At 50.9% G+C, this 15,843-nt stretch overlaps 7 protein-coding genes; 4 read left to right on the top strand and 3 right to left on the bottom strand.

Moving 5' to 3' along the window:
- Positions 1-281: 281 nt before the first annotated feature.
- Positions 282-1,754, top strand: RCC_09263 (probable Methionine synthase, vitamin-B12 independent; the record flags this gene model as incomplete). XM_023774505.1 has 5 exons in its annotated part: positions 282-506; positions 573-594; positions 651-912; positions 974-1,036; positions 1,088-1,754. 5 exons carry the CDS (start codon positions 282-284, stop codon positions 1,752-1,754), a joined length of 1,239 nt encoding a protein of 412 aa, XP_023630273.1.
- A 92-nt stretch (positions 1,755-1,846) lies between these two features.
- On the bottom strand, positions 1,847-4,889 carry RCC_09262 (uncharacterized protein; the record flags this gene model as incomplete). XM_023774504.1 has 2 exons in its annotated part: positions 1,847-4,009; positions 4,164-4,889. The coding sequence occupies 2 exons, from the start codon at positions 4,887-4,889 to the stop codon at positions 1,847-1,849; spliced, it is 2,889 nt and encodes a 962-aa protein (XP_023630272.1).
- Positions 4,890-6,383: 1,494 nt separating this feature from the next.
- On the top strand, positions 6,384-7,213 carry RCC_09261 (related to cytochrome c oxidase subunit V; the record flags this gene model as incomplete). XM_023774503.1 has 3 exons in its annotated part: positions 6,384-6,645; positions 6,838-7,031; positions 7,118-7,213. The coding sequence occupies 3 exons, from the start codon at positions 6,384-6,386 to the stop codon at positions 7,211-7,213; spliced, it is 552 nt and encodes a 183-aa protein (XP_023630271.1).
- Positions 7,214-7,459: 246 nt separating this feature from the next.
- RCC_09260 (related to Chitin deacetylase 1) lies at positions 7,460-8,600 on the bottom strand (the record flags this gene model as incomplete). XM_023774502.1 has 3 exons in its annotated part: positions 7,460-7,768; positions 7,823-8,114; positions 8,197-8,600. 3 exons carry the CDS (start codon positions 8,598-8,600, stop codon positions 7,460-7,462), a joined length of 1,005 nt encoding a protein of 334 aa, XP_023630270.1.
- A 406-nt stretch (positions 8,601-9,006) lies between these two features.
- Positions 9,007-10,727, top strand: RCC_09259 (related to amidase; the record flags this gene model as incomplete). XM_023774501.1 has 3 exons in its annotated part: positions 9,007-9,175; positions 9,230-9,689; positions 9,743-10,727. 3 exons carry the CDS (start codon positions 9,007-9,009, stop codon positions 10,725-10,727), a joined length of 1,614 nt encoding a protein of 537 aa, XP_023630269.1.
- Positions 10,728-11,286: 559 nt separating this feature from the next.
- On the top strand, positions 11,287-12,851 carry RCC_09258 (probable thermophilic desulfurizing enzyme family protein; the record flags this gene model as incomplete). XM_023774500.1 has 2 exons in its annotated part: positions 11,287-12,650; positions 12,722-12,851. The coding sequence occupies 2 exons, from the start codon at positions 11,287-11,289 to the stop codon at positions 12,849-12,851; spliced, it is 1,494 nt and encodes a 497-aa protein (XP_023630268.1).
- A 713-nt stretch (positions 12,852-13,564) lies between these two features.
- RCC_09257 (related to uracil permease) lies at positions 13,565-15,630 on the bottom strand (the record flags this gene model as incomplete). XM_023774499.1 has 6 exons in its annotated part: positions 13,565-13,832; positions 13,902-14,177; positions 14,246-14,955; positions 15,092-15,177; positions 15,233-15,346; positions 15,411-15,630. The coding sequence occupies 6 exons, from the start codon at positions 15,628-15,630 to the stop codon at positions 13,565-13,567; spliced, it is 1,674 nt and encodes a 557-aa protein (XP_023630267.1).
- Positions 15,631-15,843: the final 213 nt, after the last annotated feature.

Here is a 15,843-nt window from a genome sequence, read left to right as displayed (position 1 = left end):
TTTGATCATGAACCACATCCACAATAGATCTTGGCTCATCGCTCATCGCCTGCGAGGCTTGTCACATGTGAAAGCGCATCTGCGAGAGGTCGGCAGAAGATGTGGAGTGGAGTTGGCGGGGCCACGGTAGATGCTCGAGCTCTGTTAAAATCCAATTCCTTTTCTTCTCTCACGTCAGACGTCGTCGTTGTGCTGTGGTTGATTTGCTCTTTCCTCTCCATCAAGGTCACCAGCAAGCTGACTTTTCTAATTCATACATATTATTGAAGAACAGGGGCATCATGTCAGCAACAACATCTTCTTCTTCTTCTTCACAGAGGTCTCCTCCTTTTAGGGCTGAGCATATTGGCTCTTTGCTTCGGCCGGAGAAATTGATCAAGACGAGATATGCGATTGCGGATGGATCTGCTGGGCCCGAGACGCTGGGTCCTGTGGAAGAGAAGGCTATTAGGGATGTTGTGAAGTTGCAGTTGGATTGTGGCATTCAGAGTCTTACGAACGGCGAGGTGAGTGAATGATGTGGTATTATCCTTGAAACTAGGATATGATTTGCTAATGACCGGGTGATATAGTATTCGCGGCATCAATTCTGGGGTATGAAAGGCTCAAATACGCGTATCGGGTGGGAAAGATGACTGACGATGGCCCAGGCACCTTCATGGAAACCCTCAACGGAATGGAAGAGATCAATCTGCGAGAAGGGGGCTACGATCAATCGATTTTCAGAATGTACGCCCCGGACGTGGAATCTTTCATGCACGCGAAGACCATTCCGAACCAAGTGACTGTTGCGACTGGGAAACTCTCGCATACTGGGAAGAGCACTTTCTTGCCTGAGCTGGAGTTTATGAAGTCCATCCTACCGGAAAATCAGTGGAAGAGTATTAAGTTGACTATGACGAGTCCTTCCTGGTAAGTCATGATCTAGTTGAAGGAGGTCGTGATGGTTGCTGATGAGTATGTCTCACTATAGGTATCATTTCCGCTACGGACCGAAGAAGGCCTACCTCAAGGGTGTCTACGAGAATGATGACGAGTGAGTGTTATCCATGACCCCAAAACTCGCACCACATCTAATACTCTCTAGATACTTCGCAGACCTGGCCAAAGCGTACCAAACAGAGCTCAAAATCCTCTACGACGCCGGTCTTCGAAATGCTCAAATCGACGACCCAAACCTCGCTTACTTCTGCTCGGAATCCATGCTCGAAGGCTGGAAAAATGACCCAGAGAACTTCCAAACTGCAGACGAACAACTCGACGCTTACATCAAATTCTACAACGCCTGTATCGTGCGCGAACCAGACTTCCACATGGGAATTCACCTCTGCAGAGGCAACTACATGGGATCCAAACATTTCTCCGAAGGAGCCTATGATCGCATCGCGACCAAACTCTTCAACGACTTGAATGTTTCGACCTACTATCTCGAATACGATACTCCTCGCGCAGGAGGTTTCGAGCCGTTGAAACATCTCCCCACGAACAAGAATGTGGTGCTGGGAGTTGTGACGAGTAAATTTGCGGAGTTGGAGGTGAAGCAGGAGATGATTGAGAGGATTCATAAGGCTGCTGATTACATGGCTGAGGGAGCAGGTYAGACGCGTGAGGAGGCTCTCAAGAGGATTAGTGTCAGTCCGCAGTGTGGCTTCGCGTCCCATGCCGAGGGTAACTCGTTGGAATGGGGAGACATGAGGAATAAGTTGGAATTGGTGAGGAGTATTGCCGATGCGATTTGGCCTGGCGAGCCGTGAATTTTTTTTCGACAAAGTGGAAGCCTATGTCGGGATCTGAAGTGTAGTAATACATCATCAAAGGATTCCTCTTGCTAGTTTCGAACTCAATGTTACCTCCTCTCCCTCCTGCTCCCATTTCCATAATCCGGCGATCTTCGACGAGGAGGCCCCGATCTCTCATAAGCTTCATAATGATAGGAGGAGGCAGGATACGACGTGCCCCTTCTCTGGTCATCATATCTTCCACTCCCGTTATAGATATCGTGCTCTCTGCGGCTCCTGCGGAAAGCCTCCCCGGACTCTTTGAACCGGCGAGGTTCGCGCGGCGCTTTGTCAACAGGATCCAGATCATCACTGGAGATGCGTGGACGTTTATGCTGGTCTTCTGCTGAGGTCGATCTTGATTGGCTGTGCCGTATGAGCTCCGCAGGTTCTCTGGAGATTCTAGCAGAGCGATCGAAAAGCTCCATGGGCTCTTTCCGCYTCAACGATCCGGAGACCTGTTCAATGGGGCTGCGGGGTGTCTCTGGTCCCATTTCTCTGGGAGAAATGTACTCGTCGTTTGTCAGAGCGGGCGTTTGCACCGAGCCCACTTCGGAGACCATATCGGTGCTGATGCGACGAAGGGGTTCCCTCACAGCTGCATCAGGCTGTGGAATTGGTGCCACCATGACTGCAACTGGGGCAGGTCGCGTCGTCATCGGTTGTGTTCGAAGCCGTGGATCGGGAGTGGTAGTCGATACGGGTTGTTCGACACGCTTCGGTTCCGCTTCACGTTCCCGTGCTTCTCCACGATCCCGTTCTTCATCACATTCGCRTTCTGCTCTCTTTGCCAGGGCTATATCACGCCAACTAGGTACGCCGTGCACCGTCAAGGGCCTGTAAGCGGTTCCAAGAATATCGCGCCCCGAGCCTCCCTCGGTAATACTGACACCGGCATCTTCAAAAGTGTGCCGTTCCGGCTCCTCTTTGACTACGAGTTGCTTCGCAAAACCACGACGCAAAAGTCGGCCGTCGAAGAAGATCTCCATCCTCGTATCGGCGATGCTTCTGTAAGGGCCGATAAGTGCCTCACCCTTCGTCTCGCTTTCGATGCCTATGATCTTCTCCACCTGAGCTGATCCTATCCACTCATGCTTGGGTAGTGGCCGAGGGATCACCCAGCCGTCGTAGCGTAGTTGGTATCGATGATCAGGAAATTCCTCGTAGGCCTTGTACAGAATGCGTCGGTCCTCGTCGCTAAAGGCATCCCTTGCGAGGCGGATGGGCGAGGTTGCAGTTGTGGCTGATCGATGGCCTGCTAAAACCTCCCTCTCTGCAGCGGCGTGCAAAGTGCTTTGCGCGTGCTGTACAGCAGCGTCTCGCTCTGCTGTCAGGCTCTTCGCCTTTTTGAGAAGAGACTCGATTTGAGCAGCCCAATGCCTAGCAGATGTCTCTGCATCCTCAACCTTCTTGCGAAGTCTGGCGCAGTCGTTCTTCGAAATTGCAAGCTTGCCAGTATACGCCATGATATCCTTGCGCAGTTGGTTGTTTTCGCCTTCGCGTGTATCTGCATCTGCGTCTAGTGTCGTGCGCATGGTTTTCAGATTCTGCTCCAGAATGGCCAGCCTAGCATTCTTCTCTTCAACGCGTTGCCCATAGAGATCCCGGGATTCATTGATCTCAGTGTTCTGCTTCTCCAGAAGAAGCTTACTCTGATCAATCTCGGATCTCAAATCCAGAATTTGTTTCAAGTTCACTTGGTCGGCCGACTCAAGCTCAGCAATGCGCCACTGTTGCCCCTTGATCTGAGTCCTGTACTCCTCAACCACAGTCGCCTTTGTGGCTAGTGTCTCTTCAAGTTTCGTATTCTCAGCTTTGCTTGTGTCGAGATCACTTTGGAGTGAGCTGATATCTTGTTTGAGCTTGTCGTGGTCCTTGCTCAGAGCGTTCTTGCCAGCGCGAAGAAGTTGCTCATTGGCTGTCAACTTTTTAATTTCTGATGTTAGATCAGATTCTAAATTCTTTAGAGTAGAGATTTGTTCATTGCGAGCCTCAGATTCACTGATCACATCATCGAGTTTCCCTTTCAACGCTGCAACCTCAGCTGTGGCCGTATCGTATTTGAAGATCAACGAGCAATTTGTCGTCTCCAACCCCGCGATTGTCGTGGCTTGTGCATCTATTTGCTTGTCGAGTTCGGTCTTGCGTTTGTTCAACACATCGCTATTGTTCTTGAAATTTCGCAGTGCATTGTCCTGTTTGAAGTTGTGAAGCCTTGATGTATCGCTGACCTGCTGCCAGAATCAGCCGACTTTAGCTTTGCCTGACAAGTTCTGTCGAAGAACGTGTGGGTCATGGCTGATCAATTCCTCCTGGAAAGACCGCGATACTACCGGGCAAGACACGCGGTCATTGCCACGATTCCACTCGGAACAGCTTACTTACCCGTTTCAACTCCTTCTTTGCTTCCTTCAAGGCAAAGTTCTCGCTAACCAGCMTATCATTGTCCTTCTCTAGCGACACGGTCTTTGCTTCGAGTGTAGTGACCTTAGTCCTAAACTTTGTGATCTCTTGCTCGTGTTCCTTCTCGGCGTTCTCAGACGCTGTTCTCATACTCTGCAGCTCCTCCTTCAATTTCATGTACCGCTCTTGAGCATGATTCATTGCCTTTTGAGCATGTTGAAAGATGGACCGCTCAGAGATGAGCTTGACATCAGGAGAGGGTGATCGTTGACAAGCTGGAGCATCGTGCTGCGACTTTATTGGCGATGTGTTGCTGGCCAATTTCGAAGGCGTACAATTCTGTGTGCTTGCTGGGGGCTTTGGTCTCGTGGACTTCAATGATGGACGCATGTTCGGGTGCGTGCTAGTATGGATAGCCATACTGTACGCGTCCGATCGTTCGGTCAGTTCCAGACTGGCAGCAGGTTCGACGATTGACTGGGTCGGCGTCGAGGGCGATGGTAGTTGTTGGGGCAGAGTATGTCGTTCCATTTCGTGGGGCGTCTTGTACTTTTTGCACTTCGGCACGGCGTTTGCGTTTGCGTGGCTTGGGTGGAAGAGAGATCCCGAACCTTCCAAAGTGCCCATTCTCTTCCTCTTCTTATTCTTCTTCTTCCTCAACTTGTTTGCGTCGTCCCCATGACGGTGATCGTGGAGTGTCTCAGACATCTTCTCGCCAACGCGTCGCTCGGCGCGTAGGCTGCGGGAGGGTGCAGATGGTGGTGTGATGATTGAGAGGTATACCCATGATACACGCAAGAAAGAGGAGTGCAATCTCAAAACAATGCTGGCCTACCTTGTCGCCATATGCACGCGTCCAAGCGGAGACACGAGAACTTTGGAAAGTCGACCAGTCGCATGGCGTGTGCTAGTGATCCCTGACCATCGATCGGGGAGCTCGACATCTTGGCATCTATGTATTGGTATTGGTCGGGTTCTGATATTGATGACCTCAGGGGTTGCACTGTGAGGTATGCACTGTCCGTGTCGATGAGGAGTTTGTTGTCTCAAAGAAAAGTAGGATGCAGGTCCTTCGAACTTCGAAGCTCAATCCTTTGAGTTTGTTGCACGCAAGGGTCGGTACACCTGCAGGTGGTAAGTACCAAAACACCTGGGATACATTGGCGCTTGTACAATCACTGAACCATAGAACTAGCACAAACAACAGTGTATGGTGCCTGCAACAACGACACGTAGTTGGATGTCGGATCGGAAATAATGCAGAAGCTGTTGCAGGTTGATCGTTGTGCGCAGATAATTCGATAGTATCAACAGGCCATCCGCCACGTGGTTTGTGCACATTTCGTTGAGCTGTAAGCATCCTGCACAATCCTAGATTGTTCAATGGTGAAATGAAGCGAGTATCGTTACAAAAGCGGAGCAATGTTTGTCGTCCCACTGCCGAATAAGCTAGTGATACCGTACCAGCCTTGAGGCTTGAGGTCCAGTGACAGGAGCCTCGCTTTATGCCCAGTGACAGAAGGCTTGGTCTACGCCCAGGCACTGATTTAACTGACATGTCCAAAGACTTCTCGCGAGCATATAGATTAGACTGGAGGAGTTGGGAAGCGATTGGCTTGACACTCGTTCCTGAGGCTTGTAATAATGTGTGAGAGATGATGCATTCATTCGTCTCGCTATCCTCAAGACAGTCTGTTGAATTTTTTGTGGCGCCACGAAACCCGCAGAGTTGAAGCGGACAGTGTTCACCATCTGTTCAGTTGGAGAAAGCCTCATCTGTGCGCAGATGAGACACGGGAGACACTCTGCGGCTCTCGAGCGCAATGTAATCTCCTCAGTTCCGGAGAGGATGCATTTTCGGAGTCAGCGGGATTTGTCTGCAGGACAAAGTCCCAGTTGTRATTTGGGTGCGTCGTTCAAAGGGTGGTGTTCATGTTCATATACATGATGATGCGGGAGATGTAGGAAGTTGCGAGGTACGGTGCAGTAGCTCGGCGAGAAATGAAATGTCGTAGTAAGCTCCTCCGCCATTGGCCAATTAAAACTTGCTTCAACGACGCCAGCCAACGATCCACGAACGACCACATCCCACGACATATCACCAGCAGCAGCACCCTCTCCGGATCTACTCGCGACGCTGCTCATCCCCATTGACCACGTCAAATCTCCTCTCCCTCCACCCTACCCGTCACCGTCGCCATAATGTTCCGAACCGCGCCGCTCGCCCGCTCCCTCCCTGCCACGCTGCAGAGCGGCAGGAACGCGGCCACTGCCCTTGCGCGGAGACAACAGACATCGCAACAGATTCGCTGTGCATCACACGCCATCTCAAACCCAACACTCGCCAACATTGAGAAGCGCTGGGAGGCAATGCCTCCTCAGGAGCAGGCCGAGCTCTGGATGGCTCTGAGAGATCGCATGAAGGTGGACTGGAATGAGCTCACCATGCAGGRGAAGAAGGCTGGTACGTGATCTCTCCAATCTATCAACAGCCCTCGGCGGAGGAAGGGGTGGGGTGCCGGGCATTGATCGTGGTGGTATACATTGGATGCAAAGCAGAGCATTCGGTGTTTCCTCGGCTACGCACGCGACAGCAGCAGGGAATGGGATGAGTGATCATGGCGATGAGTACCAATGCTGACTGGTGATATTTCAGCCTACTGGGTGGCTTTTGGCCCACACGGCCCACGTGCTCTCCCTCCACCAGGCGAGGGCCTAAGGGTCTTCAGCTACACCATGATCGGTGTTGTCGCGGCAGGCCTCATCTTTGGAGCCACCCGCATGTTCGCCCGTGAAGGACCAAGCACAATGAACAAGGAGTGGCAAGAGGCCACCAACGAATACATGAGGGTAAGCATCTGGGGAAATGGAGCGCCGTTGAGGATATCCATGGCGCAGTTCCATCCATACAGTGCTAACACGATTGCTACCCACAGGAGAACAAGATCGAGCCCATTACCTTCATCGGAGGTGGTGATGACTACAAGGGCACAAAGACCATGGTCCAGAGCCCGCCGAAGAAGCAGGAGTAAACCGGGCCAACATTATCAATTTTGGGATAGCCGGGGCGCTCGAAACTCACGAGCCTCCATTGACTGGCCCCGCTCTGTATACTGCTTTTTGCAAACACAATGAGCGATTTCCTTGCATCGACTGTAGAACGAGGTTCGGGATGGGAGTAGAAGGAGAAGATTTGTATTCTACACTTCCGCGCAGCATCTGCCACTGTATAAAGGAGCAAAGAATCGAAGAAAACAACAAAAAACCATGTCCCGCCATCACTCGCCGCCTTTCCGTGAGCCCGGCTTGTAGGGGAAGTTGGTCCGATAGTGCTTGGCAATATCTTTCCTAGTGGTGACCCAAACACCAGGCTTCTCGCTGACATAGATTAGGAAGTTTCGTAATGCCTCCGCGCGGCCAGCCTTGCCAGTGATGCGCGAATGCAAAGGAATGTTCATCATCTTGCCTCCTTCTCTGTACAGGCAATCGAAGGTGGACTTGAGGTACTGCTCGTAAAGCTGACCACTGCTAGATGTGAATCCCGGAGCCATGTGGAACTTGCCATCATTGCAGTCGTAGTTGTACGGCTATCGACATGTGAGCATGGCATCCTCGAACACGTTTAGAGAATTGCTCCTTACCACGAGTAGCATCCCTTCTTTCTCCTCATCCGGCAGATCCTTCTCGTACGGCAAATCAACCCAGTATGGTACATCATCGTTGTATACTTCGGACGAGTACAGCAGCTTTGGAGTGCCTTGCTCTTTGTGCATCTCTTTGAATACTTCTGCCAATCTCCCTGGTGTGTTGACCGTCGACCTACCAAAGTAAACACCCACCGGGAACTCGCCTGTAAGTGCATGCAGCTTGTTCTGGGAGTCCTTGATGTACTTCACATCTTCCTCGTCATTCAAATGCCAGGTATCAAGCCATCTGCAACAATCAGTCATCATCAGAATAACAACCTCGATAGAGATACAGCATCTCAACACAGCATCTCAACCGATATCCTCACCTCAACCCATGATTCACAATCTCATGCCCCTCCTTCACACAATACTCCCCGAACCTCGGATTCAGCTCCATCGCCCGCGCAACAGCGAAAATCGTGATCGACCAGTCAAACTCCTTGAACAAACGCATCAACCGCCAAACTCCCACACGACTTCCATATTCAAAATCTTGCTCGGCATTTAAATATCTCGCTCCCTCTTTATGTCCTCCAGAACTACCCTTCTCCCAGAGATATGGCTCGGAATGAGCATCTCCTTCGAGAATCGACCGCTCGCCGCCTTCTTCATAATTAAGGACGAAGGAGATGGCGATGCGGGCGGAGTTGGGCCATTGACAGTCGGGGGATTCCGGACCGAAACCTTCAAAGTCTCGGGGGAGTTGGTGTTGGGGATTGATCTGGACCATGTTCGTATGTTGAATGTGCTTTGAGGGAACAATGCCGATTGAGWCTGGAAGCTTGTTCAACTTCTGAGGACTCGCAGCCGAGATGCTGTCATCACTAAGACACACCACCTTAGCCGTTGATAGCTGTAGTCAAGCGGCCTACATGTGGCAAGCGAGTTTTCGTGGGGAGAGGTACGACAGGCAATGTTGAGATCTTGCCTATCGCAAAGATCGGCTTGGCGGCCGGGCAAGATCTCACTCGCGACACTTTTGCCACGACTACTCTCAGGTTCGTCTTTAGGCGAGCCGATAAGCTGTCATCGCAATGTATGGAGTGAATCATGCGGATGGGAAATCTCGTCTGCCATTTTCTTGACTATCCAAGAAGAAATTGTAGCTAAGTACCATTCCGTTGGGATTCACTAAGATGTCTGTTCTCTCGTTGGAACCAAATACGGAGAGCCCGGTCACAGTCGATGTGCTTGATGGAATATGCGAGGAATTGGGTGTCAGGATCAAGAATGAGGAGAAGGAAGAATATAGGAAGCTGCTGGCAGTCTTTCATGACAGTGCAGCGGAGCTCATGGCAATGCCCGGTATGTTGGAGCATCCGCTTTGTTAGAGGATCGATCTAATGCTATTCAAAATAGACTACGTCCCATTCACTGACATGAAGCGGTTCCCTCGGAACAACATCCGATGGTCAGAGCCATCGGAAAACCCCCATGGTGCTTGGGCGTGGCGATGTAGTGTTCAAGACACAAATCCCAACGATGGCCTTCTCGCGGGCAAGACGATTGCTTTGAAAGATAACATCAGTGTAAAGGATGTGCCATCACTCATGGGAACTGAATTTGTCACTGGTTTCGTCCCAGACCTGGACGCGACTGTCACTACGCGGATCTTGCAGGCTGGAGGACATATCACAGGTAAAGCCGTTTGCGAAAATCTTTGTCACTCTGCCACAAGTCATTCATCAGGTACTGGAGTCGTGGATAATCCATACGCAAAGGGCTATAGTGCTGGTGGTAGTAGCAGTGGCTCGGGAGTTCTAGTAGCGTTGGGAGAGGTTGACATGAGCATCGGTGCCGATCAAGGCGGAAGTGTGAGGTATGATTGTGACATTTCCAATGATACAACTTGACGTCTAACAAGATGTGAAGGATACCCAGCACGCACTGCGGCATCGTTGGTCTCAAACCTACGTTTGGACTAATACCATATACTGGCTGTGRCTCGAACGAAGCTACAAATGATCATCTAGGACCTATGACTACCACGGTGCTGGACAATGCACTTCTCCTCCAAGCCGTAGCCGGTTCTGACAATATTGACGATCGCAGTTTCGCGGCCGGCTCGCCCGAAAAGCTGCCCAGATACTATCAAGCCTTGGAAGCACTCAAGAACCCACAGAATCTCAACGGAATCAAGATTGGCATCATTGAGGAAAGCCTCAAGCTCTCCGTATTGGATCCACGAGTCAAGACCTGCTTCGACACAGCAGTTCAAAGCTTTCGTAAACTCGGAGCCACAGTCTCCTCGATCTCCATCCCAATCCATAGTAAAGGCCCGGCAATCTGGACCGGCGTTTCGAAAGTAGGAGGCTACCTCACCAAAGTGAATGGATACAATGGACGACGAGGCCACGCCATGGTCGATTTAAACTCGCTCTTCGCAAAAGCTTTGCACTCTCCGCAACAATGGGACAAGGCTTACGTTGCCACCAAGAACATCTACATCAACGGAGCATACGCGGAGCAGCAGTTCCCAGGGCTGCATGCTAAATCCACCAACCTTTCCCGCCAGTTACGTGATGCTTATGATGAGGCGCTGGAGGAGTTTGACGTGCTGCTCACGCCGACACTACCTTATGTAGCGACAAGTCATTGCTCGCCAGATGCGACTCCTTTAGAGCAGATCAAGAAGCAAGTTGGTTTGGTGAGCAATACTTGTCAATTCAATCAAACTGGACATCCAGCTTTGGCTATGCCTATTGGAAGACTGTCTCCCACTGAAGGACCGCTGGCGGGTAGGGAGGATGTCAAGTTGCCTGTGGGAATGCAAATTGTTGGGAAATGGTGGGCTGAGGAAATGGTGTATCGGGTTGGGTACGCTTGGGAGATGGCCAATGATTGGAAGAGGATGTAATTGGGCCATCTAGAAGGGACAGCAGACTAGCCCCGGCTCTTGAATGAGTGAAATGTCAATACATCTACATCCAATTTCCAAATGGCAGAGAGAGGTGATGTGGATCTTTCCGCGAAGGGAGCTTTGAAAGTGCCGAGGCTCCACTTGAACCACACGTCCTCCATCTWCAATCTTTACATTTTCGTACACTTCTTCATCAACGTTCCGTTTGCCACATGTTTTTGACGGCTCTCTGACTGTGCTTATGCTTCCCCGCAGTACTATGGTGGAGCTTGTTGCGCTATGTGCGGGCTACCGACCGACGAACCACTGCCGCACAWGATGGCGAAGCTCGAGCATTGGAGCACGCCATCCGGCCAGCGCGAACATCATGCCTCAAAGTGGGAATCTGCCATTTCCTGGCAGCGGCATCTAGAAGAAGGCGACATAAACTCTGAAATGATCCATGCCTGGTGTAGCTTCCAGCATAAAAGATTGGCAAATTGCTCCCTCTCAACCTCACCCGTCTCTTTCTTTTTCGCGTATACCCATTGATATAACCTGAGATACCTTAGCCATCATGTCGAACCAGAAAGATCGAGACTATACCGATCCGGCCATCTACTCAACGCACCATCAGAAATTTGAGAAGGCTGGTTTGCCAACAACCCAGCAAGGATGGATTCAACGTGCCCAGGACGTTGCCGTCATTCTGGGAGAGGACGCTGCTGCGCGTGATATCGCCAACAAATCCCCTGTTGCAGAGGTCTCGTTGTTGAAGTCCAGCGGTCTGCTCAAGGTTCTTGGTCCAAAGCAGTACGGCGGAGGTGCACAAAGTTGGGAGACTGGCTACAAAGTCATCCGAGAAGTGGCCAAGACGGATGGATCGCTTGGTATGCTTCTAGGCTACCATTTGCTGTGGTCCACTACTGCCAATGTGGTTGGAACTGCTGAGCAGGCAGATTCTATCCAACAAGTCATTATTCAAAACAACTTCTTCGTTGGAGGTGCTGTCAACCCTCGAGACAGCGACTTGAAGATCACCTCTGAAGGTGACGAGATTGTCTTCAATGGCTTCAAAAACTTCAACACTGGTGGTGTCATCTCTGATTTGACAGTCCTTGAAGGTGTCCTCGACGGCACGGAAGACCACATCTTCACGCTGGTCAAGACCGATCAGGTTGGCATTCAATTTGCTCACAACTGGGACTCTGTCGGCCTACGCCTGACCGAATCCGGCAGCGTCAAAATCAGCAATGTTCGCGTGCCATGGACCGATGCTCTTGGATGGGATGCCCATAAGAAGAAGCCCGACCCATCTGTATTGGGCATCCCTTTTGCGAGCCTGCTGCTGCCAACTATCCAGTTAGTCTTCAGCAACTTCTACCTCGGAATCGCACAGGGAGCTCTGAGCGCTGCATCAGAGTACACCACCAAGTCCACTCGTGCATGGCCTTTTGGCGGTGACAACAAGGACAAGGCTATTGAGGAGTTCTACATCCTTGAGAGATACGGCGAGTTCCGCTCCCACCTCGCGGCTGCGGACGCATTGACCGACCGTGCCGGTGCTGAGATTGCGAACCTATACCGCGAAGCCGGTCAATTTGGGTCTGTCATCGATGACGAGAACCTCTTGAAGAACAGCGTCAGCCCCAACTATCTCGTGCCTACACCCGGCGATGCCAGCAGACCAAATCCTCCCTACACGCTCTCCACCGCAGCAGCTTTCCAGAATATTGGTGCCGAGGCTAAGCAGAGTAATGGAACTTACACCAACGGTCACACCAATGGCACTTCTAAAAAGGGTCGCGACGCCATCACTGCTCAACGTCGTGGTGAGGTATCCGCTTTTGTAGCGCATGCCAAGGTCGTTACCACCGATACTGGACTTTCTGTCACTTCTGGAATTTTCGAAATGCTTGGTTCAAGAGCCACAGGAAAGAAGTAAGTAATTTTGTGCGAGATGTCTACCACCTTGAAGCAAAATGCTGATCAACCCTTCTTCTACCAAATAGGTATGGTTTCGACCGATACTGGCGTGACATTCGTACCCATAGCTTGCACGACCCGGTGGCGTACAAGAAGCGTGAAGTCGGTCGATGGCAATTGTTGGGGGAAATCCCGGAGCCAACGTGGTACACTTAGATGGCTACGTTGGTAGAGAGTATCGACATTCGTGTGATTGGACTAGAGGGGAAGGAGAGCCTTGTAACTACTGCTGGTTGGTATGGCGACTTGAAGAATTGGCGGAATCACTTGGGTAGGTTTTTATGTATGTATGACAAGCAAAATATCTGTCACTGTCAATCTTTTGTGTTGTGACGGTCGTCTTCTTGTCCGGTAAGTTTGTTGATTCCACTGGGATTACCTGAATGTCCGTCCTACCTTGAGGATACCAACCATCCATCTAGCCATCACTTGGCTCCCGATCTTCATGAGCATTTTATGGTAGCCTCCGCCGACATCTGGGTATCGCCAAACTTTGGATCCAACGGAAAGGAGCGGGTGCAGAATATTCTACTTTCGTCCTCTCATCCTCTACGCACTATCTRCCGTCGCCATGTCCATGATTGCCGAATCTTAAGAATTCAACGACCAGCACGTCAATACGACAGACGCTTTCCAGAAACATCATATCCTGATAGATAGCGCACCACAACGATGGCCAACAGATCTTCGCGCTTGTAAAGAAGGCTTTATAAAGCTGTGCCGGTCTCGTGGGATTATCCCGAGGATGAGGACCCAGCATAAGGGACTAACTAGGTATACCTATCGAAACTTGATACAATCCTGCACGATAGCGTGAGAGTGAAATCAGTGGATATCGAGCATACATATATAAAAATGTCATGTATGTATCAAACATCCCCTGAAACCCCACGGTAACTAGAATCCACCTCGATTTCAGATTTCTCGGTTTTGGATCCATACTCTCGATATGCCACCACTCCCTCAACGACGGGATCATCCAGGATCGCTTCCGAAAGTAAGGTTTCTGTGGCAGGGAAGACATATGATAGCGCGAAATACACCAATGCAGCGCTGACCAGGCCATAGATGTAGCTCATATCATAGATGTGATAGCTCGAAGACAATGAGATACTAGGACTCACGGCTCTGGCAAGGCTGAAAGTTTCATCCATCAGTACAGATCTTCTTTTCACAATTCCTTGATCGAAAGAAAGATATACATACCCGGGGATATTGGGTGTCACGCTGACGAGAAACGCTACGGCCGCTCTCCAGTTGATACCGTGGTAGTATTGGTACCGCGCATGTCTTCTGTAGAGACTGGGCACGTCCAGCTTCTTGTTCTTGACGAGCCAGTAATCGCAAGCCAAGATGGAAGAAATAGGGGCCAGGAAAATCGCAAGGCCAGCCATGAATGTAAGGAGACTTGCTGCTGAGCTCACAATCTTCCAGGGCACCATAAGCCAGCCTGCTACAAGCGTCGCGAAGATTGCTCCGCGGCTTGGAACATGTCAGCGTCTGTTTGGTTTTCTCTCTTGCATGAGGAAAGGGGCGAAGGGGAACCATACCGAATGTTGATGTACTTTGGGAAGAGACTGAGCATATCATTGGCGAAGGAGATTACGTTCGCTGAGAGGTTGGTACCAATCTGGGCCACAACCCAGCAAAGCCCCACGAAGAATGCTCCGCATCGTCCGGCCGGTCCATCCCATCGCGATGCGAGTACGACAGGATCCCAGATATATTCTCCATAGACGACCTTGGCGGCACTGCAGGAGATGATCCCAAACAAGCCGAGAATCAGTCCAATCATTGGTAGGAACAGGCCTTGCCAGTACACGCCTCGAGAAGTTTTCAAGTACCGAGTGAAGTCCGGCACGTTGGTCGCCATCGTGGCCCATCCAGACGCTACGCTCATCATGGAAGCTAGGGTGAGCCAGGACCTCTCCGCTCCATGCACGGTATACTCCTGATCCCAGATATCCCCTGACCCTCCCGCTTTTACCGTCATGGCCACGACGGTCGCGATGCACACGACCAGGACGACCACGGCTTTGAAGACGAAGAACCATTTTAATTTATGCGGAGCAATCAAGAGGATGGGGAATTGAATGCTCCAGAAGATGAAATGCGATAGCATCTGTTGCGTCGTGATGCCTGCGGATGCGGGGAGGTGGTTCGGAATGTTCAGATAGCTTGGCCAGATCGCTCGGATCATCTGGGTCATGGCTGTTGATCCGGTGTAGGTTTGAATGGCATGCCAGAACAGAGCTGTGATCTAGATGGGAGAAGGCAGAGTCAGTAGACGTTCGGGGGTTGCAGGGTATCGTCTTGCACCGATGATTGGCCATGTTTTGTATATCCGCGCGGAAAAATGGTCATAGTGATGCCTGCTCCATATGACAATAACGTACCATGCGCACAATGACAGCAAATCGAGCAAACAAGAAGCCGAAACTTGAGCGAGCCGCAACGGGAAAGCTGATGTGATAGTGAGCACCTTGTCGGAACGTCAGTGTGAGCTTGTCAAAGGGGTTCTCCTGTGAAGTGAGTACCAATAGCACCATTGAGGACCAACGGAATGGCCGTGATGGACAAGCCAAAGAGGATGCTGTATACAGCTTCCCGCCATGTGAGACCCACGGCGATGATTGCAGCCGGCGCCATCCCTTGGAGCAGTGTCAGTAATTCAGAACTATATATCCTCACGTCGTGTCTTGTCTTGTCACTCACATCCCTGTGCATTCATCGCATCAGAGATCCAGAAACCGAGAATCGTCCATGTAGACCATGTTCGCCGCTCGAGGGGCGTAACGTCGGAATCGATATTGGTCCAGCTGTTCTCATCACCAAATGAAGCGGGCTGTTTGGGGAGAACCCAACCTGACAGCTTCGTCTTCTGCTTTAGGCTTGTCTTTGTCTTCTCGACGCGAGCTCTGGACATCGACGCCATGCTGGTCGGGATGTAGAAGGTTGGATTATCAGGCTCGAGAAGGATTTCTCATATGTATATGGAACGACGAGGAGATATAAGTGCACCTTGTGTAGATGCTGCTGATACTATCCAAGAGGCGCGCCCAACTGGTTATGGTCTTCAAACTCAGAATGTCTTATCAAACCGTTTCAATGGGTGCCTACCTAGTGCTTACGGAATTGCTGTGAGGTT

This window comes from Ramularia collo-cygni (genome assembly GCF_900074925.1).
Source record: "Ramularia collo-cygni strain URUG2 genome assembly, contig: RCC_scaffold17, whole genome shotgun sequence".
NCBI classification, from domain to species: domain Eukaryota; kingdom Fungi; phylum Ascomycota; class Dothideomycetes; order Mycosphaerellales; family Mycosphaerellaceae; genus Ramularia; species Ramularia collo-cygni.
The sequence above is the reverse complement of the archived record's forward strand: the minus strand, read 5'-3'. Positions and strand labels throughout refer to the sequence as shown.